The sequence below is a fragment of the Daphnia pulex genome, chromosome 11 (genome assembly GCF_021134715.1).
Source record: "Daphnia pulex isolate KAP4 chromosome 11, ASM2113471v1".
Lineage (NCBI taxonomy): Eukaryota > Metazoa > Arthropoda > Branchiopoda > Diplostraca > Daphniidae > Daphnia > Daphnia pulex.
This window is the reverse complement of record NC_060027.1, coordinates 185,340-213,263: the sequence shown is the minus strand read 5'-3', so window position 1 is coordinate 213,263 and position 27,924 is coordinate 185,340. Positions and strand designations below refer to the sequence as shown.

At 42.8% G+C, this 27,924-nt stretch overlaps 7 protein-coding genes and 2 long non-coding RNA genes across 14 annotated transcripts; 6 read left to right on the top strand and 3 right to left on the bottom strand.

The window, feature by feature from the left end:
- Positions 1 to 306: 306 nt before the first annotated feature.
- Positions 307 to 2,697, bottom strand: LOC124207140 (probable serine/threonine-protein kinase MARK-A). Its single transcript, XM_046604451.1, has 5 exons — positions 1,747 to 2,697; positions 1,359 to 1,644; positions 942 to 1,284; positions 708 to 868; positions 307 to 644 (listed from the first exon to the last, which is right to left on the bottom strand). Exons 1-5 carry the CDS (start codon positions 1,789 to 1,791, stop codon positions 556 to 558), a joined length of 924 nt encoding a protein of 307 aa, XP_046460407.1. The 5' UTR covers positions 1,792 to 2,697; the 3' UTR covers positions 307 to 555.
- Positions 2,698 to 3,481: 784 nt separating this feature from the next.
- Positions 3,482 to 5,389, top strand: LOC124207137 (uncharacterized PPE family protein PPE12-like). Of its 3 annotated transcripts, none has more exons than XM_046604445.1 (6): positions 3,482 to 3,730; positions 3,807 to 3,981; positions 4,041 to 4,184; positions 4,254 to 4,322; positions 4,386 to 4,808; positions 4,903 to 5,389. In XM_046604445.1, exons 1-6 carry the CDS (start codon positions 3,710 to 3,712, stop codon positions 5,115 to 5,117), a joined length of 1,047 nt encoding a protein of 348 aa, XP_046460401.1. In that variant the 5' UTR covers positions 3,482 to 3,709; the 3' UTR covers positions 5,118 to 5,389. The 3 variants fall into 3 exon arrangements, with proteins under 3 accessions (XP_046460401.1, XP_046460403.1, XP_046460402.1); XM_046604447.1 differs by having other exon boundaries at positions 3,582 to 3,730; positions 3,807 to 3,976; positions 4,039 to 4,184; XM_046604446.1 differs by having other exon boundaries at positions 3,582 to 3,730; positions 4,257 to 4,322.
- Positions 5,390 to 5,885: 496 nt separating this feature from the next.
- On the bottom strand, positions 5,886 to 17,811 carry LOC124207170. The gene is made up of 3 exons (XR_006879811.1): positions 17,434 to 17,811; positions 17,281 to 17,364; positions 5,886 to 6,338 (listed from the first exon to the last, which is right to left on the bottom strand). It is a non-coding gene; the product is annotated as an uncharacterized LOC124207170 (long non-coding RNA).
- On the top strand, positions 7,740 to 8,612 carry LOC124207143. Its single transcript, XM_046604454.1, has 2 exons — positions 7,740 to 7,868; positions 7,961 to 8,612. The coding sequence occupies exons 1-2, from the start codon at positions 7,755 to 7,757 to the stop codon at positions 8,513 to 8,515; spliced, it is 669 nt and encodes a 222-aa protein (XP_046460410.1). The 5' UTR covers positions 7,740 to 7,754; the 3' UTR covers positions 8,516 to 8,612.
- Positions 9,733 to 11,536, top strand: LOC124207135 (keratin, type I cytoskeletal 10-like). The gene is made up of 4 exons (XM_046604442.1): positions 9,733 to 9,871; positions 9,948 to 10,626; positions 10,710 to 10,748; positions 10,822 to 11,536. The coding sequence occupies exons 1-4, from the start codon at positions 9,845 to 9,847 to the stop codon at positions 11,364 to 11,366; spliced, it is 1,290 nt and encodes a 429-aa protein (XP_046460398.1). The 5' UTR covers positions 9,733 to 9,844; the 3' UTR covers positions 11,367 to 11,536.
- On the top strand, positions 12,320 to 15,380 carry LOC124207130 (keratin, type I cytoskeletal 9-like). Of its 4 annotated transcripts, XM_046604434.1 has the most exons (5): positions 12,456 to 12,599; positions 12,675 to 13,148; positions 13,500 to 14,385; positions 14,462 to 14,728; positions 14,793 to 15,380. In XM_046604434.1, the coding sequence occupies exons 1-5, from the start codon at positions 12,558 to 12,560 to the stop codon at positions 15,188 to 15,190; spliced, it is 2,067 nt and encodes a 688-aa protein (XP_046460390.1). In that variant the 5' UTR covers positions 12,456 to 12,557; the 3' UTR covers positions 15,191 to 15,380. The 4 variants fall into 4 exon arrangements, with proteins under 4 accessions (XP_046460386.1, XP_046460390.1, XP_046460389.1 ...); XM_046604430.1 differs by having other exon boundaries at positions 12,320 to 12,599; positions 12,675 to 14,385; XM_046604433.1 differs by having other exon boundaries at positions 12,675 to 14,385; positions 14,462 to 14,698.
- LOC124207172 lies at positions 16,713 to 16,975 on the top strand. Its single transcript, XR_006879812.1, has 2 exons — positions 16,713 to 16,863; positions 16,921 to 16,975. It is a non-coding gene; the product is annotated as an uncharacterized LOC124207172 (long non-coding RNA).
- A 325-nt stretch (positions 17,812 to 18,136) lies between the features above and the next one.
- On the top strand, positions 18,137 to 20,119 carry LOC124207142 (cold and drought-regulated protein CORA-like). The gene is made up of 5 exons (XM_046604453.1): positions 18,137 to 18,485; positions 18,577 to 19,125; positions 19,195 to 19,324; positions 19,395 to 19,509; positions 19,620 to 20,119. Exons 2-5 carry the CDS (start codon positions 19,102 to 19,104, stop codon positions 20,038 to 20,040), a joined length of 690 nt encoding a protein of 229 aa, XP_046460409.1. The 5' UTR covers positions 18,137 to 18,485; positions 18,577 to 19,101; the 3' UTR covers positions 20,041 to 20,119.
- Positions 20,120 to 20,121: 2 nt separating this feature from the next.
- LOC124207127 lies at positions 20,122 to 27,920 on the bottom strand. Its single transcript, XM_046604428.1, has 6 exons — positions 27,796 to 27,920; positions 27,558 to 27,596; positions 23,270 to 23,386; positions 22,893 to 23,208; positions 20,734 to 22,830; positions 20,122 to 20,655 (listed from the first exon to the last, which is right to left on the bottom strand). Exons 2-6 carry the CDS (start codon positions 27,591 to 27,593, stop codon positions 20,387 to 20,389), a joined length of 2,835 nt encoding a protein of 944 aa, XP_046460384.1. The 5' UTR covers positions 27,594 to 27,596; positions 27,796 to 27,920; the 3' UTR covers positions 20,122 to 20,386.
- Positions 27,921 to 27,924: the final 4 nt, after the last annotated feature.

Below are 27,924 nucleotides of genomic sequence, written 5' to 3'. Positions count from 1 at the left end.
GTTTGTTGCAGTGTAACATTTTGTGTCTATGGAATAGTTGCCTATGAGCAGCAAAGCAGCTCACTAAGGGCATTGCGGGCAAGAGAAGTGATAAGCAGCGTGTTGTCCGTCGTCGTAAATGTTGTTGTGCCCGTACTGGTGATGAGGGAGGTTCCGCTGCGAGTGTAAAACTGCCAAAAACAATTGAGAGACATTAAATAAGTTGGGCTAAAACGAACAAATCAGTCCACAGTTGTGAAATAATTGAAACAATCTTTGAGTAAGAAAAATTTACATTCCAACAGGACAATTGGACAATTGTCGATGGCCATTTGTTGAGATGGACTACGGCAATTTAGCTAAAATTTTGTGTACAATTTTTATCCACTATCACATCATAAAGGCCTATCATTTATTAACAAGAGGCATAGCTGTGATTACAAGACATTGCAGAATTGAACTGAAATCAAATTCTCTTGTAGCTTTTTGAGTTCTTGTAGTTCAACGATGCGGTTCTATTAAACTGTTGTCCATGAGCAGCATAGCGTCTCAGCATTGGAACTGCCGGCCAGGGATTCAATAGTCAGCGTGTTGTCCGTCGACGTGTACGTTGTTCCCACAACGGCCATACCGGTGATGAGAGTTGTTCCGCCGTTCGTGTAAAACTGCCAAATATTGGCGCACGATCAAAGAAATTGTTCCATGTAGCTTGTTGTATCACGACTTACCATAGTGTACGTGCCAGCCTGCGTATAAACGACCGTGCAAGTAATTTGAATTTTGCTGCCAACAGGTACCGTGATGGCAAGACACTGTGCCACTTGTGCCCCGGGATTTCGGATGGTTTTGTAATCTCCGGCTGTCGCTGTCGTCGTCGTGGTGCACGTGACTGAAATTAAGTTTTTTTTTTGTCAAAACGACCTCTAAAAAGGTGTTGATGTATGAATTAAACATATAAATACTAGGCGCAATAGTTGTGGTTATCGTCGACGTTGTAGTTGTTGGAGTTGTTGTCGTTGTTGTTGGTGTCGTTGTTTTTCGATGTTGTGGTCGTAGGGGTAGTAGTGGTCGATGTTGTTGATGTTGAAGTGGAGGATGTGGAAGTGGTTGATGTTGAAGTAGTTGATGTAGATGTTGATGTACTAGTTGATGTTGTCGATGTTGTTGACGTTGATGTTGTGGTATCCTCCACAAACAGAAATGGCGAAACAATTGAAACGAGACCCAATTTGCTTAAGGCCAAGCCAACCGACCCCAGGATCAGACTTGCTTTCCAAATCTTCTTTCGTTGATCGAATTCTTCATCTGAGAAATAAAATAAATCAACCCGTTTCAAAATGCAGCGATTAATAAAAATTTAAAAAGTCCGATCATGTTACCTTCATCAGTACAGTTTGGTTTACTATTCCCATATTGATTTAAATTATTCTGGCCGTATGAAGGGGCTTTGGTTTTCGAGTACTTGTATCCGTTTTTACCACTGGATACTGTTGCTGACGCTTTGTTGCGCAACTTATAAAGGTTAAGATTTTGTTTGCTGACAAAATGGTAGTTTGAGTCGCTCACGTCATCAAAGACGTAGCCTTTCCACCGTTCGGGATCTGCTACTCGCTTTTCATCGGACACCGACAGAGAAAAAGCTTGTAACAGACTGGGTAAAAAAACCTTTGATTTCAGATATAAAAAGATATAAAAATCACAAAAGAATTTCAGAGAAACACATGTTACTGAATCAAAAATTTAAACTAAAAATAAAAAATAAATTACCAATAATGAAGCCAGTCGAATAACGCGACGAATGATTTTCTGCATGTTGTCAGTTATCTCAGAGAGACCGATTGCGAATTTACCAACACGAAATCTTTGAGGTGGTCTTTATAGCTAGTTAACTGGTGACGTCCACTCACAACACTAATTCACGAAACGATTTCTTCACCCAACAAAACCGAAAAAAACAAACGGTATTTTTCTTATACCCATTCCGTGCTCTACTTCTAAAAAAAGAATAAAAACTTCTCGATACTTTAGATGTGGCTAATGAGGCACAAGTTGCAGAAACATTGAAGTCACAGGTATCAGAGTCCAAACTAAATAGCCGCTCATTTACTACGGTGGCAGCAGCAGGCTATAAAGTTTGTTTTTTTCTTCATCTTTCCCCCTAACTTGTCTTTCTGTCACCTGCTGTGGCTGCGCGTGCTATATTTATAGAGGACTACACACAAGCGCAAATGTTTCAAACGCTTATAGTATTTAGCCGCAGATCTATTTGTACTTTTTCACCTTTTGCGCTAGCTGTTGTACGGCTGTAAAATGTAATGCCAAGTCCGCTATTTAGACAGACTTTACAGTTTACAAATGCAGCAGTAAATTCATTACAGATGAGAAATTACATTGATGATGAAATCTGAAACAAAAAAACCACGCTCATCGTTTTGACTCACGGGCAATTCAACCCGAGTACAATTCGAATTTCACAATTTCATATCAAAACTGAGTAAATTTATTCATGCGAGAAGCTGGAAATGCCACTCGTCGCCGTCTTCAACTCTTCATTTAAGTTGAAATTACATGCCAGAGACGATGACTTTAACGACATTCATAAATGACATCTAACATAAATCGGATGCATTAAAAAAAAATGGCAATATCCACGAGGGAAAAATTTTAAATGATTTTTGCTTCGTGAAAAATCTTGTGGAATGTATAGAAAAGTGATTCGCTTCGTTGAAAATGTCGGAAAAACGCGCGACCATATTTTAAACTGAAATCGATTTGAAAAAGAAACATTCTTTCCATGGACCTCCACCGAATCCATAGCCGCTATAATCCTACGCATCCATAATTTCCCCCCAATAACCGTATAATTGTCACCAAGGAAAGTGGACAATTGGTTACCTGATTAAACGGTTGGACAATTGTATTAGACCGCACTATTAACGTCCGTTTACCCACTTACCGAAACCACTACCCAATAAATGTCAATTATTCATTATCCCTTTTTCCTTCTTATTTTAATTGAAAAACCTCTGATCAGTATATTACTTATTCCGATTTGTTCCGCAGAAAATCGATTTCTTTGAATTGTGTTTGCATACAGTGGAAATCCCATCCACGTAATAGCTCGTAACACATTTAAACAAGTATTACGTTTGGCGTTATTACGAAATCAGGAAGACACTCGGCTCAGCATTTGATGGATTTCCACAAGAGCAAATGCCATTATTTTTATTTTCTGTTTTGACTGTGTGGCGTCACGGAGGAAAACCCCAGCCAGTCATCCAACGCCTTTCGGCCATCACGTGTTGTTGTCAGTTATATCCGCACACACCTTTGTTACGTGTTGTTTTTCATTTCTTCTTTTTTCTATTGTGCCTGGTAGTGTCGACTTTACTCGGTAGGCAGCGGAACACGAAGAAGAGGAAGAAGCTAAGAAAGATACGCTAAGAAAGTCGATGGGTTTTTTCCTCCCCTTTTGGTTTTCCCCCAGCCAACCACCAAACCTTTTTGTTGTTTTCTTCAAGGTGGTTTGAATAATCTTTTTCCCATATTTTTCTTCGCCACCCTTAGCAGCACTGTTGCCCCCCTCCTTCTCTACTGTGTGTACCATCCCACCTTTCGTTTGACTATAAATACCGTCGGGATTCAGCCGAATGAGAAACATCCGCACTCCAACCGTCCCAGCGGCCACATCCCTTCGCCGGAATCCCATCCGCCGCTAAACAAAGCAATCATGTCTCGTTTCATCTTAACCGTGAGTCTCTTTTATTTAAAAAATAATTAACAGCGTTGACTAAAGTTGAAATTCAACATGAAAATTTTGATTTCAGTTGATGTTGGTGACTTTGGCCGTTGCCATGCCCTACCCTGAAGAGGAAGGGCAACTTGTCATCTCGCCGGAAGTAGCCGGAATTGTCGCCGAAGAGTTACTCGCCCAATCCGAATTGGCTGAAGGTGAAAACGTCGACGAGCGATATCGTCCCAACTCTGGCCACCAATCAGCAGGTAATGCAATAAGACTTTTGGACAATGGTACAATCTACAATAAATATTTGGTGTGATAGGTCACCAGCTGAGCAGCACCAACTACCAGCAGCAGAGCAGCAGCCACCAGCAACAGAGTAGCAGTTACAACACCCAGCAAAAGGTGGAGTACCAGAACAGCAACGGCTACGGAGCTAATAATGGCTACGCCAACAACAACGGAGGTACGCAACGTCTTAAAAAATGAAAAATGAAAGTCGTATTATTAAAAAAAAAACCCTTTGATCTTTTAGCAGGATATGGCGGAAGTGGATACAACAATCAGGGGTACAATGCCGGAGGAAACTCCAATTACGGCGGCAGTGAGTTCATTGTTCTTATCTTTTAAAGATGGCAAATGATTTAATGTTTGATTCATTATATAGCTTTTGGAGGAAATGCTGGCTACGGTAACACCGGGTTCGGCCACACCGGAAACGCCAACACCGGCTACGGTAACACCGGATATGGGACGAATTCCGGATACGGAACGAACACTGGCAATGCCGGTTACGTAACAAACACAGATTATGGCACCAATACTGGTATTAATGCCGGGTACGGAAACACGGGCTACGGAAACACTGGCTACAATACGGGATCAAACGCTGGATTCGGATCGGGAACCAGCAATTCCGGCTTCGGCTCCAACAACGGATATGGCACCAACACGGGACTATACGGAAACAACAACGGGTACGGCACCAACACCGGCTACAACACGGGAGGGCTGTACGGCAACAACAACAACCAAGTCCAGCACGGAACTACCGGATACGGAAGCTCGGGATACAACAGCTTATCCATCGGTAAAAATTGAATCCAACTGAAATCATCGGCCATTAGATTTTATCTGATAGTTTTACGTGAATTTGTTTGCCAATCTTTTTTTACGATTCTCAGAAAGTGGTTACGGCAGCAATTATCTGGGCTGGCGTGAAGGACAAAAGGCCAACGGCACGGCTCCCGCTGTAGAAGCTACTGAACTCTCTGGCACTAATAGCGACGCCGCTGCACCTTCAGTTCCTGCCGATGCTCCCGCAGTCGATTCTGTTGTCGCTGCTGATGTTCCTGCTAGCACTGGAACCGTCGACTTTGTCCAAAAACCGGAATATTAACGAGCCAACGACCATTTGAATTTGAACGATCCACATTTCGTTAGAGTTGCCCAACTCGACTCGTTATTCCCAAATCATTTCCTACAATACAATACGGAAGAAAGCGTGTGACAATAAGGTGCTGAGCGCAACGTCAATAACCAAATTGACATTTTCCACAAATGACGAATTAATGTTTCTCCCTATCAAAATGACAGCACGAATTCCTTAATGTTAAACTTGTTTTTGTTGAACCGAAAGAAAACGCGAATAAATAAAACATTCAATTGAAAGACTCGCAATCACTATAACTTCGCAGAGGTGGCCACTTTTGACCGGGACTGAAATAATGGACGAAATGTTTATGCAAATGTGCCGCACAGTCTATGCGGGATGATGCAATTGTTACTACAGCGGTCAATTGTATGCAAAGCGCTTGCCAATAAAGAAAAAATGCTTTGCCCCGGAGCTGTGCTGCACGCTGCAGATAATCAGATAGAAATAATTCCATTTCGCTATATTAAATAAATGGTAGAAAATTTTTAAAATAAAAAGGCGCACTCAAACTCGTTACGGTACATTTTGATGAGACTTAGAGATGATAACAAAACGAGTTTTTCTTTAGATTGAGAAACGATAGATTAAATTTCCAGCTCGATTTCTAGATGGCGCAGCCCTTGCTGAGACAACCCACGTTTTTCATGACATTTGAATTTTGTGTTTCGCTTCAATTTAAATAAAATTAAAAGAAAAGAAATAACAGATTGTGATAGTGATTTGCAATTGTTATAGGATCTCTGATCTAGTGGGTACTATGTTGCATTAGAAATTCAACTGTCGTGATAAGACTCGAGTCAGCCGTGGAATTTCAACGTTGGCAGACGAAAATGCGCATTACAAGTTCAATGCGCATTCTACTTGCTGATTCGGCATTCCTCTATCCGGGTGAACGTTCTCCGTAACGACATCATTGATTCATTTCTTAAAAAAAAACAAGAAGAGCAGAGAGAATTATACACTACGCTCTCGATGATGGATTGATAATACATTTCGATAGATCGGCTGACAATTCACGTTCCGGCCAGAGGAACATCCAGCGAGTCTCAAAGTCGAGTCAAAGTCATTTCGTTTCAAAGTCCAAGGCCGATAATGTTCACCGCAAATGTTTGTCCGTTTCAATTGTGATAATTGTTGGCGCTGTCATGATTGTTTTCGTATTTCCCACGTATCGTTTGTTTTTCCCTGTGCAAACAACGCGTGAAAGATTTTTATTGCACGCTTTTGATGCCTCACAAGAGTTTCTATTAACTCCCGAGTCACGCTGGCGGAACAAACAGAAAAAAAAAATCCCATCCGCATTAGTAGTGATAGAAATGGAAGGAATTCCGACAGTACAACTCGCGGAATGGCATCCGCTAAAAATATCAAAGTCGAACCAATGTCAACGGATTGGAGATGGGCGGGGTCTTTAAACTCTCCTTGTGTCATCAACATCATTGGCCAACGTGACTGCCATTAGTATGCACAGATTAATCGGTAAATTGACCTGCATTGGGGGAGAAAATCTAACGGGAATCCCGTGCACCGTCACGGTCAGCACACGCGAGTCGTCAAAACATTAACACACAATTTGATTCATATACAAATCAAATGAAATTGAGGCTAATAAATCATTTAGCGTCAATTTTATTTTGGCAAAACAAAGATTTTCACGTCGTTAAGTTAACAAAGCGCGATTAAATATCGTGAGAAAATGGCCCAACAACTAAGCGGGAAGTGGCTATAAATCGAGTAGAAATGTCTCGTAAATCAAGTCGTTTGATGTTTTCCACCATCGGCCATGATGGTATAATCACATTTTAGTTGCAATAACTCGGTAATATAATTATACGGTCGTCCCTGAATTTCTTGTATATTCTAAACTTGACTTTCAGTTTCAACTGGCAAGGCTTATTTAAACAAATACTTTCTCCTTTCCCGATTGTTTATCTTCTTCTGTGGGGGGTATTTGTCTGTTGGTGTCTTTGCACGGGCAGAGGATGACTGCCATTTGAAAAGCCCGAAGGGTATAAATAAAAGAGTAAGAATCCCTCTTTTTATTTTCATAAAGAAAAAAAAAAGTAAATGTACGCCCGGAATTTATAGTACTGATGCCACGGAAAAAGGTGTAAGTAGGTTCGGATAATGGACGTTTCTTCTCAAGGCTATACGACATCACCCAAAATAAAAAGAAAATTTTAGTTGGGGAAATAACAAAGCCCTCGGCGTCTGTTGATCTTGAAATTTCTTTACTTTCCAACCTGCTGAATGGAAGGTGAGAAATAAAAGAGAGTATGAATTCTGTCAAAATTCGGTGGATCGATCATTGGTCCACCACCAAACGTGATGGACTGAAAGAGTGATGACGTCATATATTCAATGGCACGATCTTTATTTTAAAAAAATTGCGGATTGAGTTATCAAGGTCGTCGTCATGAGACGTTGCTCATCACATCGCATTTCACCAAGGATTGACGCCCTGGAAATAACCAAATTCGCCTTTAAGCAACCACTTAATAGCAGGGGGAATTTTTTGGGGGGGTTTTCTTTATATTATTATTATTTTACTTCCGCCTTTAGTTTTATTTTTTATTTTACGATTTCCATAACAACCAAAAAATGTGGAGGCATAAATGGACGGCAGTTGGGACACTACCAGAGTCAGTCTGCTGTTTGGCACCGTCCAGTTCGTTTGGTATTTCACTCGCAGCCAAAATGAATTCCTTACTGCCGGTAAGTTTCTCTCATCTAATCTCTCTCATATCTCTTTTGTGTCGTCGTTTCCTATCTGAATAAAATTGAATAATTCATGTTGTCGCCCGCAGTTGATAGCCGTCGTTTCGTTCATGGCTGCCGTCGTCATGACTCAAGAAGAACCTTCCATTTCGTTCGGCGACTCTTCTCCCAGCAGCGATGCACCGGCCAGCACCTCAACTGGTGAAGGTGAAACGGTCGACCTTCGCCATCACTGGAAGCGTCCCTACAGCTACGGCTACGGCTATGCCCACGCTTCCTCTGCTTACTACCCCAGTTACTATGGCAACAACTACTACGGCGGAGGAGCTTATAATAATTACTACCCGCAAAAGCAGTACTACGTCCAGTCTCAGCCAGTGGCCGCTGCTTATTATTATCCAGCGACGAGTTACGGTTACGGCGGCCACAACTACGGCTACAACACCAACCATTACAGCAGTACGTACCAGCAAACGTACAGCAGCAGCAGCAACAGTGGTGGTGGTGGGGGATTTTATGGGCATCATGGCCTTGGCTATCGTGAAGGAAACAAAGACGACAAGACGGCAGCGGCTGAAACTATTCCGGCAGTTGCTTCATCATCAACAGCCGATGGCGCTGTTGATACCATTCAATTTAATTGAAAACAATTGCATTTCTTCTTTCTACTGTTATTATGATGGTTGTAATAATAATGATAACCCCTTCTGGAAATATACTCGGCCAATGGCAGCAATTTTATTTGGCGCATTTATTATTCGAGATAGAAGAAAAATTAAACAAGAAAGTCGATTGTTGGGCCGATGAAACATTTTCAATTTCTTTTTTAATGGCGATGGGGCGGTGGTGATGTCGTTTGGGGCTTTAGGGGGATGCGCGTGACTCGGCACTTGCGCAATGCCAACCGGTCACGGCTCTTTGGCTGCTTAGCATTTGACGCGTGTAGCGAGCGGCCCGAGCATTTTTTAAAAGAAAAGAAAAAGACACAAGACTTTATTCGGATGCGGACGAATGGACTTTTTCTTTATGCTGAGCGTCACTATACGCGGCCACAGGTCGATGGCCGTTGATGGGGAGCGTTCAAAAAACCAACAACAAACAGAACAAGGGACCTTCACTGTACATAGATTTGAACTCTCAGGCTAGTTTCTCATTATTAATCTCTGTAATTTTATTGAAATCACACGCAAGATAAAAGGATGGAAATTCGACATTTCACACAGTGAACTAGTTCCACTGTTTGGCGCTATTTTATTCAAAATTACTAGCTGGGCGTTTCCCGCAGAAAACAGCAACACCGTTTTATTGTGAAAAACCAAATTAATATTCACCGCTATTTCGCAACTGTTTCTGTTTGTATCCAGCATTAGATAAATTGCTTTGATGGATTTTTGACACATCCCGCAATGGGCACAAAAGTTCATCACCACATCTGGTCCGAGTTGGTTGTTATCTAAACAATTTCAATTTAATAGAAACAAAAAAATGTCCAGTCAAATAGAAGAAACAACGTGTCTCTCTGGCATAGCTGGAGGCTCGATAACAGTTCGTGATGTGAAACCAGTTTCGATTACAATAATAAACTCGTCTGTGCATCTATAACACAACGGGTTTATAAAAATAATTGCATCGGAGCTGTGTGTGCTGTGTACAGAATTTCGTTACTACTAGTCAAACTTCTTCTTCTTCATTCCTTTACATGGAGAAAAAGAGTCGAGATTGTTCTCTCAGTGCAGCAGCAGCAGCTTCGATGGCTCATCAGGTTGTGATGTGCCCCTCCCACCCCCAGCCATTCGTCTTCCTCCCGTCGTCGTTTCTTCTTTTTTCGTTCGGGAGAGATAGAAAAAAAGGGCTATAGCTATGTGTATATAAAAGGGAGACAATATGTGAGGAGAGTCGTCACACGTTTGCCGAAACTAGTCGAGGAATCAACCCACAGTGTCCTCCTCTACAGATAAGGTCAACATTTCAAGATGACAAAGGCGTTTTTCATCTGCACGGTATTTTCTTATCAAATTTTGTTCAAACTTTAATTTTTATTTTAAAAACCAAATTTTGATTTTTGGAAAAAATTAGTTGTTGCTATTGGTGACGCAATATGCGGCCAGTATGGGAAGTAAACCCCGTTCGTCCGACAGTGTCGTGACCGAGAAGAAAGAGGATACCGTCGCCCAAGAGAAATCAAATGTCGACGGCGATGAATACAAGGCCCAACTCGAGTCGGGAAAGAGCATCAAAGGTGAGGGACCTTTTGTCGTCAACGCCGAGCAATTGCCGGCCGACGCCCGTGATGAGGTCATGAAGCTGTTGAACACCCAGTACCGATTGTCCCAGGAGAGGAAACAACAGTCTGAAAAGAAAGCGCAACAGATCCAACCGGAATTCAAACAAGACGTCCTAGAAGATGAGCCACAACTAACATCGGAAGACGAAACGTTCGATCCGGAATTGGCTTCCGGAATCGCAGAGTTATTGACCCGCATGGCCGTCGAAGATGAAGATGGCAACCAGTACCTCGACTTGGCCGAACTGCCCGCCGAGCTCCGCGAACCCGTTTCCAGCTATTTGATGAGACAACAACAGGATGAGGAACAAATGCAATTGGACGATCTCGTCAAGGAGCAGATCAAAGTGGAAGCGGAAGAAAACAACAAGCCATCCGTTCCGGTCACACCTACGCTCATTAAACAGCACGGCAGCCAAGTGGGAGGACTTTTAGGTAGTTTGATTGGCGGAGCTGTCGGAGGCTATCCCGGTATACAATTGAAATAATTTTGTAGCCACATTTCCGATTATCTCATTAGACTAACACGATTTTCTCTTTGAATATTTCTATAGCTTACGGCTACCCTGGAGGTCATTACGGCGGATACGGCGGTAAACCAAATAATTTCTCATCTCCCAAATTGAATTTGTTGAATCATTCATTTGTTTCTTTTCGTGATTATAGGCAACTACCACGGTGGCTACCGGCCCCAGTATGGCGGATATCCTCAATACGGACAGCAATACGGAGGTTATCCCGGCGGAGGACATCACCACCATCATCACCATGGTTACGGTTACTCGGCCTATCCAGCAACATTGGGACAGTCGTCCTATGGCAGCCGTCCCCAACGACCCCATGGTGTCATCGTCAGTCGCGAACAATTGGCCACTTTGTTGGCCGCTGATCCTACCCTGGCCGAGTTCGTTTATCCCTTATCCCTGAATGCTGCTGCTGCTGGACCTATGCCCGGCTATCATTTCGGCCAGCCCAGCAGTTACAACAGACGACAACCTAAACCTCAACAGTTTTACCAATCCGCTAATCCTTTGGCCGCCTATTACCAGCAGTTCCTCCAGTCTCAGCAATATCAACCCATCACTAGCGAGAAATTCGGCCCAGCTGGACGATTCCAACCGCAAACAGCAATCAGACAACAACAGCCAAGACCCTTCGGCTACTACCCCAAACCATCCGCCGCTTCCGCACTCGACCGTTATCGTTTTTAACATCAAAAATGGCCAAAGACTTTGGAAATCTGGGAGACGGGGGAGTAGGTTTTTATTGAAACTATATGCTCATTGATTGATAATAATGATTCGTTTGGTTATTATATTGAATGCAATATAATTGGGGTCCTGTATTTTCCACTGAAGAATACACACATGTTTATACTATATCTCTAACTGTGAAGACCTTGGTCTACGAATTTCATTTTTTCGACTCTAATTAAAAACAAAATGCGTGGCCGTGAAAAATAATTTCGTGCTTCACCACACACACACAAAAGGGAAGATCAGTCGTGAGCTCGGTCGAAATAATCAGTCGCCGATATTAAACCAGCAGTTGTCTTGGTTTATTACCTGATTATATTCGACCGAAGAACAAAGTGTTGAAACTATTCGGTGCTGGGTGCGGGATCTCATCACCGAGTTCAAGGTGAAAAAGAAGGTTTTTTTATAGTCGAGTGGGGAGAAACAATTTTTACATTTTATCGACATTCTTTGATCGTTATTGGTCTGAGTCGAGAGAAACAAGTTGGTGAATAAATTAAAGAATTAACGGACGCCAGGGACTTTATGGGATAAAATAAGAATCAGTCCATTCAGCCTGGAAAGAAGAGGTCATTGGCCGCTAGATTTGGTTGGTTAAATTCCTGGCAGTCACGAAGAAAAACACTCTACAGTTACGAGAGATGAGAGAGGGGCCTAGGAAACATTTTCGGACCGCTGTTGTACTATAACTGGAATAAGTTAAATAAATCTTTTCAAAACTCCTTTCACCAGCAGTTGCTGGTAGAGAGATATCCAGCAGATATAATATAAGACTCCCCCCTTTGGCTCTGGCGCTATTACCATTACACCTATATTGGGTTGTTGTTCAACAGCTGTGCTTGTTATTCTTTATAGTTTTGCGCTGCACTCCTCCTTATATACATTCCCACCCATTCTTCCTCCCCCCTTTTTCCTCCGTCTTGTATATTCTCGGCGGTACTGGCCGTGAAAAATGAAGGGGGATATATATACACACTAATCGACGTGTGCGTGTGCCCACTCTGCTGTTGCCGCTGTGCACTGCTTACTATATAAGGGACAATTTGGCGAGCAGAGTGGCCATACGTTTGCGGAGACTTGTCGAGGAATCAGCTATAGTTCTATACAGTTCTATTCTAATAATAGAAACACACACACGTAGCGGCCATGGCAATCAGCAACTTGAAAGTTGCCGTCCTCTTCCTCACGGTACAATTTTTATTGGAAATTCATTGTCAATTGTCTTCACGTTTGACCGAATTTTATTTGAATTTTTTTGTCTAGTTGATTGCGGTCGGATGTGAGGCTGCCCCAGTCGATTCTGATGTCATGGCGGATGCGCCCATCGTCCTTCCGACTCCCGTCATCGTCGGCGAGAATTCAGAGGTGATCCAGTTCGACACTTTGCCCCGGGAAATTCAACAGCAAGTCGTTGAGGCCCTTCACAAGGAACACGAACAAGTGGAGGCCCGCAACAAGGTCCAAAAGCAATTGGAAGAATTCGATAAAAATAAAATCGTCCTGCCCGCACCCGTCATCGTTGGCGACAACTCGGAGGTGATCCCATTTGAAACGCTCCCGCGTGAAATTAAGCAACAAGTGGTCGAAGCCCTTCACGACGAATACGAGCAAGTCCAAGCCCGGACCAAGGTGAGGCAACAGTTGGAAGAATTCGATAAGAACAAGATCGTCCTTCCGGCTCCGGTCATTGTTGGCGAAAATTCCGAGCAGATCCCGTTCGAAACTCTCCCGCGGGAAATTAAGCAACAAGTGGTCGAGGCTCTGCACAACGAGTACGAGCAAGTTCAGGCTCGTACTAAAATCAGGCAACAAATCGAAGAATTCGACAACCACAAAGACAAGATCGTCCTTCCGGCCCCCGTCATCGTAGGTGAAAATTCCGAGCAGATCCCGTTCGAAACGCTCCCGCGGGAAATCAAACAACAAGTGGTGGAAGCCCTTCATAAAGAATACGAAGAGCAAGTGGAGGCCCGGACCAAAGTCAGGCAACAACTGGAAGAATTTGACAAAAATAAAATCGTCCTGCCCGCACCTGTCATCGTCGGCGAGAACTCTGAGCAAATTCCATTTGAAACGCTCCCGCGTGAAATTAAACAGCAAGTGGTTGAAGCCCTCCATAACGAATACGAGCAAGTTCAAGCTCGGACCAAGGTGAGACAACAACTTGAGGAATTTGACAAAAATAAAATCGTCCTGCCCGCACCCGTCATTATTGGTGAAAACTCTGAGCAGATCCCATTCGAAGCCCTCCCGCGTGAAATTAAACAACAAGTGGTGGAAGCCCTTCACAACGAGTACGAACAAGTCCAAGCCCGTACTAAGGTGAGACAACAATTGGAAGAATTCGATAAGAACAAAATTGTCCTTCCGGCTCCCATTATCGTCGGTGAGAACTCTGAGCAGATCCCGTTTGAAGCACTCCCGCGTGAAATCAAACAGCAAGTGGTCATCGCTCTTCACAAAGAATACGAAGAACAAGTGGAGGCCCGCAACAAGTTGCAGAAAGAGCATCCGCTGGAGGCAGCCAACGATCCATCCAAACATCAGGTCCAGCTGACGGCGGAACAAAAAACGGAATTGGAAGCGATGCTCATCCAAGAGCAAAAAGTCATCCAGGCCATCAAAAAGCACCAAGACGGGCAGCATTCGTCATTTCAAACCAACGGAGAAGAAATTGTTTCGTCTGACGCTCGACTGGCCCAGGAATTGACTCGCATGGCCGTCGACGACGGACAGGGAAATCAATTTGTCGACATGGATAATCTGCCGGAAGGAATCAAGACTCAAGTCGCCGATCTCTTGATCAAACAGCAACAGCTGGAACAGGACAAGAAAGTCGTAGAGGAGAACAAGGTCGAAGAATCAAAGCAACAAGAGAAACGACCGACCGAGAATGCCGATGACAAGCAAGCCGGAAGTCAACTGGGCGGAATCTTGGGAACTTTGATTGGCGGAGCTATTGGAGGCTACCCTGGTATAAACTTGGACGATTGTTTATATCTAACACAATTGGCGAATTATAATTTTCATTCTTTTTTGTTATTCATCAGCTCAAGGCGGTTATCCTCAAGGTGGTTACCCTCAACAAGGTGGTTACCCAGGTGGCTATCCAGGAGGCTACCCTCAACAGGGAGGCTACCCCGGCGCTGGTTATCCGGGCGGAGGCTATCCAGGCGGAGGCTATCCAGGCGGAGGCTACCCTCAACAAGGTGGATATCCTGGCGCTTACCCCGGAGCTGGATACCCTCAACCAGGAGGTGGTTATCCCGGTGGTGGTTATCCCGGTGGTGGTTACCCCGGAGGTGGTTATCCCGGAGGTAATAAAAAATCATTCGGAAATAAAAAGAAGAAGAAGCTTAAATTGAATTTTAAATGATTTAGGACAATATGGCAACCGTCCCAACCGGCCATTGGGTCCCGGCTACGGCAAACATTGGGGCTTTAACGTTCCTCAATTGTACCAATCGCCATCAGCACCCCAGCAGCGGCCGTACGCGATTCTAGTCAGTCGTGAACAACTGGCCGAGATGATGGCCGGTGCTGGTGGATCGGCCAACGACGGCGAGATCGTCTTGGCCCAGCCCAATTTCGTCAAAAAGATCAACCCGCAATTCCATCATGATCCTTACGCTGCTGCCCATTACCCGCAACAATTTTACCAGCCACCCGCCATGAAATACGGCCAGTATCGATACCATCCGGCCGACATCCAGCAACGAAGACCGCCATTCCATTTCCGACCCTACCATCCCGATTTTGTCAACCCGTACTTTTATTGAATCCCCCCGCCATTCGTCCCGCAGAACTGTTTGGTCTAAAAATTTTTGTTTTCTGGTTTTTTGAATAACTTATTTTGCTGCAAGGATTTGGGGTTTGCTTTTTACTTTTGGGAGGGATTTGCTGTTTTGTGTGTCTGGTTTAAAAATTGCAATCATTTCAAGTGGAAATACATTTGTAAACGCATTCAAATCTCTTGTATACACGACACAAAAATGGTAGGACAAGCTAAGCCGAAGGGCATTCGGTCATTGCAGTCGTGTTTTTTTTCCATCCATCCGGATGCGCAGCAGTGATGTAATAACGCAGATGACGGTACTTATAGATACTAGTTAGACGCACAACTATCTTTTGCGGTCGAGCACCAAGGTCGCGGTTAAAAAGACTCTCCCCCTCCATCGAAAAAATTGTTCATTTTAAAATTCTTTTCATCGCTCGAGTTCGCTTGGCCAGCAGTTTTTCCCAGGAGGTATAATTGAACACACGGTTTGCGCTGCCCATACAGCGATTACCATCATTTTCGATTTCCATCGTGCTGCGTAATAAATATAAGTAGACGGCGTTCGCACATGTCGGTTCGTTACGCCAGGATGAGAGACCCTGGCCCTGTACAGTCCCAAACTGTTATGCCACATACCCAAAATGGCCATAGGAAACGAGGGGAAACCCTCTACTATAATCATGTTGATGAGCTTTTTGACTTGTTGGTGAACGAACCGCAGTGCGTGACATTCACGCCATATTTCATCTCCCCTATATACAAGTGCACACAGGACTCTAGAAGAAACGTAAAATTTTGAATGGAGCCAAATGATTTCAGATGGGCAGAGTCGCTGACTGATTTATCAGCGAATGGCCGCCGGAAGGTAAAAGGAGTTGACCGCAAATTGCTCGACACAAAGTATTGAGCTGCCAAACGTATTACACGTTTAATTCTTTTAAATACTCTACGTGAGCTCGGTTAAACATACAAAAGGGGAAAACGAGAAACGGACCAGCCAACGGGCGCAATTGCACTTCAAAGTTCTTTGAACTGATAATGGCAATGCTGATGTAAATTTCCGAAGGCAAGTATAGCCACAGAATTTACAAAGCCCGGCTATATGGTAAGCTCACCCATCGCTGGGATTATACGCAATAAAAATGTTTACATCCAGAGTCGCACATTTCCAATAATCACGTGAAGACACTCGACCTGTTAATTATTTTGAACGCCCGCCCTTGAAAAACAAAACAAAATTTTTTCGCAAACACCACAGACGGATAATTTCTTTCTTCTTCTGTAATGTTTTCAGAGGTATAATTTAATGGGAGTTGGACAAATAAGGAAAAATCAAGTCGATGAACTTTCGAAGGTGACTTTCACAAAAGCTTCATTTTGTTTTTCGCTCGTTTCGGCCTCACAATGAGGAGATGTGAAAAGGAAGAACCGTTTCTTTTTTTAAATAAAAACGACTAGTCTTATGGGGGTTTTTCTGAATTTGTCGTCTTTTTGGGTTTGTATCCATACTGAAGTTTATGTTGGAAAGAACAGAACGTTAGCTAGGCCATTCAGGGAAGTATAAAATACTGTCTGACTGCTGCTGGCGAATTCCACTTTATATCGACGTGTGATGGTTGTCGATAAAACACCTTCACCATTCTGCACAAAGCTTTCGCCAAATATTTCCCTCAGGTACAAAACGTCAATAGAAATGTCGAGAAAAACTTTAATAAGCTTTTTTTTTGGCAGATGTGGTCTTCATCGCCGTTGTACTGAATTACTGATACTCTAGTGGCCTTTGAGTCAAAAAGAGATTGGTTGAAACAACGAAACTTGGATTCGAAAAAAAAGGTCAACAATTCAACTTGTTCACATCAAATTTTCTCGTTTTTACTACAACTGACTGAACTGAGGAAATCTTTCTTCAGCTTTGCACATTTTCGTTCGTTTTCGTTGTGCAAAAAAATTGTGAATTTAAAAAAAAGTCTCTTTCTATCGAACAAGTCGAAGCTGTGTGCAACTTTGGTTGATTGTTGAAAATAAACCTGACATTCTAAATTTTAGACCCCTGGCTAGTGAATGTAAAAGTATGATTCAGATTCTTCCTACCTTAATCGAAAGAAGATGATGGGGAGGATGCAGCTGGGACATTCTATAGTTGATTTCGATCTTGAAGTGGATTTCATCTGAAGTCTAGATTTAAACAGTGTGATTATTAAAGACTCGATAACTAATAGTGAATACATGTTAATTTTACTATACCTCTAGGGGAAGTGATGTAATTTTATGAATGTGTTCGACCAGCATTTTGCAACAAATCAAGTTTTCAGTAACAGCTGAAGTTTCAGTCACTGAAATGAGATATTTTATGCAATTCCCAAGTTTCAGCACACAATTTAAGTTTCTCCATGCTACTCAAGTTTTCATCAAAGAGATTCAGCACACACTTGACTGTGAACAAACTATAAACATTTCTCATCATCATTTTGTTTGATTTAATTGTTCAAAGGCACCTGGCCAAATGTTGGAATGCCACAATAGTCATTTACACAAAATTGTTATCTAGTTTCAGTAAAAAGTTGTGGTACTGGGAGCAACGACCACGTTGTTAACTGATTCGAACTTGGAAGAAAAGTGAACTAGATCTAGATACATAAGAAACGTTTCACAACAAGAATAGAAATATATGCAAATTTTGCGCGCCAAGTTTAATATTGTCGTACAATGTTGCATGAATCGAAATTCGATCCCTTTTATTTCGTAATAAAAAAAATATCATAAAAATAATAAATCGTGTCCTATTTATCTCAACACCTCAAAGAAAAGAAAAACTTTAAAATTGATTAAAAATATTTCAAGTTAATTTTGACGTTGATTTGTTTTGATCGATGATCTGGTGAGAATATCGTCTGCTACATCATTATCAAATAAGGTTCAGTGACGTGAATCAGGATCATACATCTTTTTAACCGTTTTCGAACAATTATTACATTAGAATTTTAGATGAAGTAACACCAAATATGTGTTACCTAGGACGCTGACACAAATTTACTGTTAGACCATTCACTAGCGTTCAATATTGTGCCACCACCAAATGCGGTCGGTCGGCAGATTTTCTCTCTCGACAGCTGCTCGATGTTGTTCTACATTTGAATGTCTACGCTTGATTGCTGTTTGACGAAGTGTGTCGTCACACAAAAACAGGACGTGGCCCGGCCCCGTGCCCACACTCTGCCATCAGCTTTCATCGCCGTGAGTTTGGATAAAAACACCAAGCCGTTCTCATCATGTTTCGCCGTTATTTCTGCTACCTGGTAACGATCGTAACTGATTTTTAAGCATTTTTAACTATTATTATTGCATTGTTTAACTTACCTGTTAATAATACTATCTCACGGGCGACAGGTAGGCTCGGTTATATTGGCAATGTTGCTGACGTTTTCGATCGCGGCTGCAGATGAGAAACAAGAACCTGCCGTCCCTGATGTTGTCGAGTCGTCAGATCTTCCATCGGACGGCCCTAATGAACGGTCATTTGGACTTATCGGACTGGTGGCTTCCATTTGGGCCGTCCTTCGTCGCACCATGGGCTAATGTAATGTAGTACTCCCCCTCTATATTTATTCTAAATGGCCCCTTATTTGATTTGATGATGTCTGTGTTCAAATCCATCAACGACATCGATGAAAGATAAAAGAAAACGAAAATAAATAAATTAAATGACTATTTCCTTATGTCCACGTCCTATTTTTGTTGTTGAAATGTCGAGGAGGTTTGATTCTTATCTATTTGAAGGAAACTTGTTTTTGAAAGAGACGATTCTTCTTCAGGGTAATCTTATAAATGACCTGAACCCACTCAAAATTAAATTCAGTCGAGGCCTAGTGTTTGAGAGGTCAAGTTTGAGTTCTTTCTCGTCCTAATATTCAAATGTTTCGTCCAAATCACCTGGCGGTAAGACAATAATTAATTTTACAGTGATGAAATATTTTGTCATTTGTTCTTACTTTTGTTTGTTTCTAGAGGAGCGTGATTGGTGCGGTGCTGTTGTCGGTGACGATGTCATCGGTGGGTGCTGCTGAATTATCTCGACCAAAAAGAGACCCTCAAATTCTGAACGCTCTGCTTCAGGGTCTTGTCAACGGGCAGCAAGGTGGTCTCTCCGCTTACCGAATAAGTCTTATTAATTGAATAATAATTGGATTGTGGCATTTTATTGACAGTTCCAGGGTATTCTCCTCCGTATGGCGTTGGTGGTTTTGGTAATAATGGACCTGCTGGTGGATTTGCCGGTGGCTACCGTCCCATGAATGGGGGACATCATCATCATGGAACAGGGTCAGCTGTTTCCTTTTTTCAATCAATTGTTGCTCATCCGTCCATTTTTTATTTTAATTTTTGATTCTCGTTCTTTGATTTTAATTTGTGTCATTTGAATTATTTCACAGTGGATTTCACGGTGGCCACGGGCAAAGTGGCCACGGGACTGGTGAATTCGGAGTTGGTCAACATCACGGAACAGGTGGACACGGGAGCAGTGGTTTTGGAACGGGACATGGTCACGGTAATCACGGCCACGGCAATCACGGTCATGTCGATCACGGAATGAGTGGATTCACTACCGGAGGTCACGGCACAAGCGGATTTGGTGGGGCTGATGCCCATGGATCAACTGGACACGGGTCGGGTGGACAAGGACACGGATCAAGTGGGCACGGGTCAGGCGGACACGGATTAAATGGACAGGGAACAGGTATTCAGCACGGAAGTCACGGAGGTGGCGGCCACAGGCCAAGCGGATTCGGGATTGGGGGCCACGGATCGGGCCCACAAATTGGAAATGGACATGCTGGGAATCATCATCATTAATGCTTGAAATATTATTGACTTGACGCTGTAACAATTGCGGAGAACCCGCCAACGAGAAATACACACAATTTCAACTCCACATATTTGTTACTGTGTTTTTATTCCTTTCAGCTGCAATTCCACTTTCTTCACCACAATAAAAGTTCTAACCAAGGATCGCAACTGGGTTCTCATTAACACACAAAACTAAACGGAATTAAAGAATTAGACAAGAAAAACAAGATATTTTTCAATCAACTTTCCGAATAGAAAGAAAAAAAAAGATAAATTCAAACATGAAATGTTAATTCATATTGAAAAGTTTTTACCGATTCAAAATGACGAGATAAGAATATGAAATTTGAATTCATTTCTTATTGCTGTCACTACGGCGGATTCGTTTGGCAGATGGATGAGATGAGACGCAGGAGGTAGATTCAGATGAAACTGGATCGTTCTGCTGAGATGTTCTGATGACATCGATGACTTTGGATTCGCATTCTTCGGCCGGTAGTAGGCGGGATCGTCGATCCTGAAGCTCCAGCAATTCAGTACGCGATTCGTGAAACACCTCGACGTGTTTCCGATGCAAATCGCGAGTCTTGGTGACGACGCATTGAAATGTCGTGCCTATTCCTTTGATTACACATAATGGAAAAATAAATCAAAAATAAAATCAAAAAAAAAAGGAGAAAAATCTTTGATTACACATACCATGATGATATTCTCCTTCGATTTCCGTTTTGGCGCTGTATCCGTTGTCCAGCTGATCGGGACCAAAGTATTTCTCGCACCAAGTCTCCGCCGCTTGTTTGCTGAAGAATCCGGGGAAAGTTGCTCTGGCCTCAGAGGAATGAAAAAACTTCTTCAACGGCGGGACATCATCGAAATCGGCGGTGCCCTGGATCCAGCTGAAAACGGGCAGGCGCATCCCCTCGAGATGATTGATGCGAGTAGAGACCAGCAAGTTGAGCGCCCATTTCCCGCTCGTGGTGGTCAAGGCCTGGTACCAGACGTCGGCAGAAGCGACAATCATTTTGATGGCGTCAAAGTTGCTCTGGTTGACAAGTTCTTGAGTAATTTTCTTGAGTAAAATGGCGTCGTCCAGTTTGAGGTAAAAGAACATGACCTCTTCAGCCAAAGCTTTCGGGATAAAGTAGGAGAGCAGCTTCCTGTGCAAACCCTGTTGCATTTTCTGGCATTCTTGGCTGCTGTCAAGGTAGGATCGGCAAGTCGTCTGGATTCCCTCGATGACGAAGAAGAGCATAGGCAGAGGAAGCAACTCGAGGCCTTCGTAGAATGTATTCAATGTATCCAGCGTAACCAAGCCTCTGACCTGGGGATTCTCCTCGTACATGCGGAAGACCATGGCGGCACAGGTGACGAGGGTGGAGACGGACAGGCTGGGCATCAAATGTTTTGACTTGGAGTAGAGAAAAGTGACACATTTGCTGCCGATGTTTTCTGCAACGTCTTTCAAGTCAACGTTATAAAGTTCCATGACCAAGTGGGCGAAATTTTCAATTTGCTCCAAGGCCCGATGCTCACAGACGAGATGGCTCATAAAATCCGAAACGGTCACTCCAACCTTTTTAATCAGACGGGCCACTCCGATGGCAATCGCTTTGCTCCTCAACCCTTCATACTGGATAGGATGTCCGGAGAAGTTGTCGGACAGCAAATGTAGTAACTTCAGATTGTTGTATTCGGTATCGAGTTGAAGGCAGATGGACACCAGACGCCGTGTTCTCTCTTCTCGGTCGACGGCCTCCAGCCAAACTTTCTCTGGAAAATCCTGGCAGAATGTTATCACTCGATTCAAGGCTTTGGTGTTCGGGTTGGCCTCCAGTTGGTCGAGCGCAGCAGTGAAATTGCAACTGAACATCAGCTCAAAGGAATTTTTGGGGCTAATCACAAGCACAGATCGAGGATGGAATACATTGCGTAAGTTACTCGGGTCGAGACTGTCGCCATCCACTTCCAGGCAATCATATTCGAGCGTGTAGAGACCATGATTGAAAGGGATGACATTCGTATCAATATCGACCTTTAAAAAGGGTGGTCTGCATTCGACGATTCGACCGTTGAGACAGGTCAGGCTCGCAATCTCGACAGAGACTCCAAATTCGGGATAGACAACGTCAGAGATTGTTTGTGTTTCTGGCCGTAGACATTTGCAACGTTTTTGTACGCAGCACAAACAGTTGGCAATGGGACGCTCCGTCTCCGAATTGTCCTCGTCGGTTTCCACCGAATTCTCCTCGTCGGTTTCCACGCTCTCCTCTTCCGAGGGAGTCTGGTTATACGGTCCGAAGACAGTTTTCCGTAATTGGGCCAGATACATGTCGACCGTGCCAACGGAGAGAAGGAGCCGAGCCAGAAGGCGATCTTTACCTTTCAGGCGGCCAAAATTGAGCTCAGACGGGGCGTAGCGATGCTCGAGGAGTAGGACCAGCATATTAGGCTGGTTATTCTCCGTTGGGGGCCAAGTTGGGGCCCAGTGGGCAAGAGTCTTTTGAACGTCGTTGACGGCTTGAAAGGTGTGGAGATCCGCAGACGGCGACAGGGAGGACAGGAGAGGGGTCGTTTCGAGTTCCAACTCGAATTGCATGGTCAATCGGTAGCCAAACTTGACCTCTTCGAACGTGTGATGGCAATCAGAGTAAAAAGTAGTCAGGTGGTAATCACGATCACTTCCATCGCAAACGTTGAACAAACGAACTTGATCATTGAGTTCCACTTTGCTTCGACCTCCTTCGTGGCCACCTTCAACTGGGATTTGTAATACCATTTTCATGAATGATCCTCTAACTAAAGAGAAAATTAATTATTTATTTTGGACAGTAAATTATGGATAGTTTTTAAAATTGTACCTTTGTCTTCAACAAAGGACCACTTTGAAGTGCCTGACCCGTGAGAGTGACCAGTTCCACAAATGATGACACTAACAAGGGTTGATTTCACTTTGAACGCAAAAGGGTCCAGACCCATTAGACGTAACATTTTGTTGGTTAATGCTGGCAAAGTCTCAGAATACTTTTCAGCAAGAGCAGTGAATCCATGTTCTGTTAACAGTTCTTGTCCACTAATTGTCCACAATTTCTTTGACTTCAACAAGTGTGTGGATCTGTCTGTTGGGTCTGGTTTATTACTTTCATTAGAAATTGCACGAGTTAGCTTTTTCAGCTTCTATTAAATACAAAAAATTTTGTTGAAATTTCCCTTTGAAAATGTCAATAAAATCACTTACCTCAAGGGAGACAGGTACAAGCATGTTTTCACAGTTGTTTGGGAACTCGTTGTTATCCAGTCTCAAATTCGCTGCAAACTGACAATCCGTTGACAGTGAATCAAGTTTGGAGTGTATGTGTTGGAAATGGAACTCTTGTTGGCGGTGTCGACCGTTCAACTTCCAAGATTGAGATAAGAGATGACACCTTTGTTGTTGCTAGTTCGTCCTTATATTTCACACTGCCGTATAATACAGCATTTTGGTATTTCAATAGTTGGTTTAGGGTTGAGTAGGGTAGGGAACAATAGATTGAATGGGAAGAGAGGGTAAAATTGGGGCCCTCTGTTGAGGTCCCTACAAATTACACAGAATTAACAATAGCAATAATGTCGATCACTGTTGGGATGCAATAAATTCCCAACACACTCCCCAGTAGAGCCCGTTCAATTGGCTCGACATCCTGATCGACTTGATATCCGTTGGATTGGAGATCTGAAAATGCGGTTGAAGATGGATGGCCTGGATTAAGAGGAGCTGTTTCGTTGACTGGCTACGGATTCAGTTAATTGTCCATTCCATTTGATTCCGATTGAGAGTTGGCTGACTCTTTGGAAGTTTGCCACCAGGATCCCATACCGATTGGTGTGTGTTGGAATCTTCTTCAATGTCCTTTAACACAAGAATATTTTTTAGTAGATGTGAAACGATTTTGTTTGGTACCTGGGTTAACGAATAAGAGAACAGCAACTGGTTGATGAGATGTTCTTCTATACTTGGTAACCTTGAGATGCGTTTAGGAGCTGGTTTTACTGGCTCCAAGCGCTTCCGTTTCATTGAGTTTTGTTGATTGGCCAATTCCGGAAGAATTGCTGCTTGACTGCACGGCGATCTGAACTTCGGAATGATTTCTTGGTTGCTTTCTACGTTTGTTGAATTGACAAATGCAGCGGCTTCTTGAGGATTTTCTTTCGAAGCTTCCTGGATTTCTGGCGACGATGATAAATTTCCAGAAGAAGAGAAGTTGGTTTGTTTAAGTTGACTCGGAAAAGAGTTAAGTGTTTCCAGCGATGCAGCTGGCCTTCCCGAGGGGAAAAAAAGAAAGGTAGGAATATCCTTTTCTTTGGAGCCGGCTGGCGGAATCCTAATAATTGAATCTTTAGTTTTTAGACAATTGAATGTGTCAGGAACTTCTGCTTGATAAGTAGGAGTTTCTTGATGACTAAGAGAGTGAGGAGCTTCTGCCGGATTGGCTGGAGCTTTTTGAAGATTGAGAGTACCAGGAGCTTCTGCCGGAGTAGCTGGAGCTTCTAGAATAATGAGAGGACGAGGAGCTTCTGCCGGAGTAGCTGGAGCTTCTTGAATAATGAGTGTGCAAGCAGTTTTTTCGTTGCTAGAGGAGCTCAAGAGATTTTTGGACTCCACTGCATCTACACCATCTAAGTTTGCAAATTTGAGGTTAGTTGCTTTCAGCTCGTCTTCAAACCTTTTTTCGTCTTTGTTTCCACTGGATTTGACCGGAATATCTGAGATTGATAGCCCTTTTTTTGGTCGTTGTTGGAGACTGGCTGTTCCAGGCTCCTTTTCCATCGGGACTTCTTTTGACTGGGCTGATTTGACGTTTTGGTCGCTGTAGCAACTTTTCGCGTTCGATGATGGGATTTTTTCTGCTCCTTCCAGATTTGCTGAGTTTTCTAACTTTGAAACAAAGGAATTATTTTCTTTTATTTCGTTCCTTTCAAACCTTTTTTTGTCGGGATATCCGTCTGGCCCATCCGGAGAATCCGAGAGTGAGTCTCCTTTTTTCGGTGGGTGAGGGAGACTGGCCGTTCCAGTCTCTTTTTCTTCCGTCTGGATATTTTCTTTTGACTGGTATGAAGGGGTGTTTTGAAAACTACAGCTTGTTGTCGTAAGCGACGACACTTCTAGTGGAGTTGGGTTTGGCACTAATACTGCTGCAAATTGAGATGTTGAGAGGGTTTTGAGAATTGACTCTATTACTTGATTTGTTTGAGAAGCTGGCTCCTGAGAAGCTGTTGGTGATAAGTTGACATCTCCTGGAGCGACGGGCACTGAAAAGGCTGTTGAGATGGCTGCGATCACCTGACTGATTATGTCCCGATTGAGTTGTGCTTGGGTTGCTGCCTGGTTTGCTGCCTGGGTTGCTGCCTGATGTTGGAGAATTTGGAGCATTCTTTCTCTGTCCTTCTCCCATTCTTCGTCATCTGCTTCCTTTTCGAGTTTGTCTAACCATTCTCTTCGTTTTTTCTTTAAGATGTGAATTTTGGCGACAATAACATCGTCCATTGTTTGGTACATGGTGTCGATGTCTGCATTGATCTCTTCTTGGTCTTCGCCTTCTTTGTACATTTCAGCCTGGACCCTTTTTGAGAATATCTCATAAGTTTTGTAGAATCCATCTAGCTTTTTTTCTAATTTTTCGACTTCGATAAACGCTTCCAACGTCATTTCTGTTGATTTGTACGTTTCGACGAGGTTAATGATACGGGTGATATGCTTTTTAATTAAAGTTCTTGCGTAATTTGGAGCCATTGTGAGTTGGAGGTGGCTCCTAAGGAGCTGCTGAGAGTACGAAAAGAAGATAATTAGTTTAAATTAATGTTTTGATTAAGTTGATTAGCCTTTTTGTTTGTTGTTCTGCTCGGTCTTCGGAGATTCGTGGTGCCGAATTAAATTCTGCTGTCTTTTCCACTTTCTTTGAATTCCTTTATGTGAAGATATCTGCAAAAACTGAATGATTTTGGAGCTAGGGTAATTTTCTAGCTCCTTACAATCCCACAAACGGCATAATAACAATTTTTAGGAAAGAGAATTTAAAGAGTTTTTGCCGCAAGACGGCGGTTTCTAATTCCCAATTTTGTGCTCAGAGGGCGCTTTGTGCCTTCTCAGAAAAAGAGAAAGATTTCCCTTTAAGCAAACAAAAAATGCAAGAGCGTAAGAGCGCGAGATTTGTTTCGAAATGGCGGAAGGCCTTTGTAAATAGAGAGAGAGAAAAAAAATTCAAGTTTTAATCACCCTAAGGCGCACACGAGGCGAACGCGTTGAAAGGGTAGAGAATTTTCCCGCGTTTTTTCCAGTTTAAAGGGGAAACCGGCCTAGCCCCCCAAAAAAGAGAATATTTTTCTGTCGTATTTAGAGAGATCGTTGTGCCTTCTGAGACAGAGAGAGATTTACCCAAATGATTGAATAACAAACAATGCAAATTAATTCAAAAAATGAGAGAGATTTGTTTTCGGGAAATGGTCTAAGGCCATAGCAAAGAGAGCGATAATTTATTTAAGTCTTTTCACCCTGGGGCTCACACGAGGCGAACTCATTGAAGGGTTAGAGAAGTTCCCGCGTTTTCCCAATCTAAGAGGTAGGGAAGCAAGCCCCCCCAAAAAAAAATTCTTGAAAGGAAAGAGATTCCCGCGTTATCCCATTTTTAAAGAACGGGCAGTGAACCCAATCAGCTGAGATTCGTTTTTACAATGCCGGGAGGCGTATCAAGAGATAGAGAGGGAATTTAACCTAAGGCTCACACGAGGTGAACACGTTAAAGAGGTAGGGAAGTTCCCAAGTTTGCCCAATCTTAGATATTGGAAAGCAATATCCCCCCAAAAAAAAAAATTTGTTGAAAGGGAAGAGAGAATAATCAACTTAGGCGATGATAATTTACGTGACAAAAAAAGAAATCCCCCTTCAAAAATGATTTAGGAATCCTATTTTAATTTTAAGAAACTTTGAGGAAATATTTTAGCTTTAATTCAAGAGAGAGAAGAAAAATAATTTACTGTTTAGAGGGATCTATTTGCTTACTAGACCCCTGAGAACAAGTTAAACTCAGAGAGAGAGAAAAAGATTCTAATAAATGACTGACCTGCCATAATTAAACACAATTTTCTTTGATAAATGGCGGCAATGATTAAGCAAAAGGAGATAACGAGAGAAAGATTTGAGTGTGATAGAGCGAAACTAACTTAACACTGGTTGGAGAAAACTCCGGTTCGAAGGACCATGTTGGAAATGGAACTCTTGTTGGCGGTGTCGACCGTTCAACTTCCAAGATTGAGATAAGAGATGACACCTTTGTTGTTGCTAGTTCGTCCTTATATTTCACACTGCCGTATAATACAGCATTTTGGTATTTCAATAGTTGGTTTAGGGTTGAGTAGGGTAGGGAACAATAGATTGAATGGGAAGAGAGGGTAAAATTGGGGCCCTCTGTTGAGGTCCCTACAAATTACACAGAATTAACAATAGCAATAATGTCGATCACTGTTGGGATGCAATAAATTCCCAACAGTATGGCCACCTCCAAACCATCTTTAAAACTCTCGTCCATTTTCTAGTAAAATGAGAGAAGAAAAAAAAAGTCTGGTCAAGAAGAGAAAAACGAAATTTACATAAGGCGACTTGAGGTGGGCATTCAGTTTCACGCAGATTAAACCCTAACTGTTTCATTGAGATAAAGTTTGATAATAACTCGCCTAAAAGTGTAAACCACCAGTATTATTACTCAAAACATGTTCAAAATTAACCAATACCTTTTTTTATTATTATTGTTAGTGAATTTGTCGAGTCGACGTCCTTTCATCGATCCAGACAAAGCAGACAATGCCCAAAGACCTCGCCCCGCCGTTACAGTAACCGTTACACGTCGTTTCCAGTTTATC

Coding starts and splice junctions, on each gene's coding strand:
- LOC124207140 (XM_046604451.1), bottom strand. CDS start 1,791: ATGCAGAAAATCATTCGTCGCGTTATTCGACTGGCTTCATTATTG. Junction 1,645..1,746: donor TTCGACTGGCTTCATTATTG/GTAATTTATTTT, acceptor CTGAAATCAAAG/GTTTTTTTACCCAGTCTGTT. Junction 645..707: donor AGGCTGGCACGTACACTATG/GTAAGTCGTGAT, acceptor AATATTTGGCAG/TTTTACACGAACGGCGGAAC.
- LOC124207137 (XM_046604445.1), top strand. CDS start 3,710: ATGTCTCGTTTCATCTTAACC. Junction 3,982..4,040: donor CTCTGGCCACCAATCAGCAG/GTAATGCAATAA, acceptor TTGGTGTGATAG/GTCACCAGCTGAGCAGCACC. Junction 4,809..4,902: donor ATACAACAGCTTATCCATCG/GTAAAAATTGAA, acceptor TACGATTCTCAG/AAAGTGGTTACGGCAGCAAT.
- LOC124207143 (XM_046604454.1), top strand. CDS start 7,755: ATGTGGAGGCATAAATGGACGGCAGTTGGGACACTACCAGAGTCAGTC. Junction 7,869..7,960: donor AAATGAATTCCTTACTGCCG/GTAAGTTTCTCT, acceptor TGTCGCCCGCAG/TTGATAGCCGTCGTTTCGTT.
- LOC124207135 (XM_046604442.1), top strand. CDS start 9,845: ATGACAAAGGCGTTTTTCATCTGCACG. Junction 9,872..9,947: donor AGGCGTTTTTCATCTGCACG/GTATTTTCTTAT, acceptor GGAAAAAATTAG/TTGTTGCTATTGGTGACGCA. Junction 10,627..10,709: donor AGCTGTCGGAGGCTATCCCG/GTATACAATTGA, acceptor ATATTTCTATAG/CTTACGGCTACCCTGGAGGT.
- LOC124207130 (XM_046604430.1), top strand. CDS start 12,558: ATGGCAATCAGCAACTTGAAAGTTGCCGTCCTCTTCCTCACG. Junction 12,600..12,674: donor TTGCCGTCCTCTTCCTCACG/GTACAATTTTTA, acceptor TTTTTTGTCTAG/TTGATTGCGGTCGGATGTGA. Junction 14,729..14,792: donor CGGAGGTGGTTATCCCGGAG/GTAATAAAAAAT, acceptor TAAATGATTTAG/GACAATATGGCAACCGTCCC.
- LOC124207142 (XM_046604453.1), top strand. CDS start 19,102: ATGTTTCGTCCAAATCACCTGGCG. Junction 19,126..19,194: donor TTCGTCCAAATCACCTGGCG/GTAAGACAATAA, acceptor GTTTGTTTCTAG/AGGAGCGTGATTGGTGCGGT. Junction 19,325..19,394: donor TCTTGTCAACGGGCAGCAAG/GTGGTCTCTCCG, acceptor TTTTATTGACAG/TTCCAGGGTATTCTCCTCCG.
- LOC124207127 (XM_046604428.1), bottom strand. CDS start 27,593: ATGGACGAGAGTTTTAAAGATGGTTTGGAGGTGGCC. Junction 22,831..22,892: donor GTCCTTTGTTGAAGACAAAG/GTACAATTTTAA, acceptor TTTTCTCTTTAG/TTAGAGGATCATTCATGAAA. Junction 20,656..20,733: donor CGAAGGAGAATATCATCATG/GTATGTGTAATC, acceptor GTGTAATCAAAG/GAATAGGCACGACATTTCAA.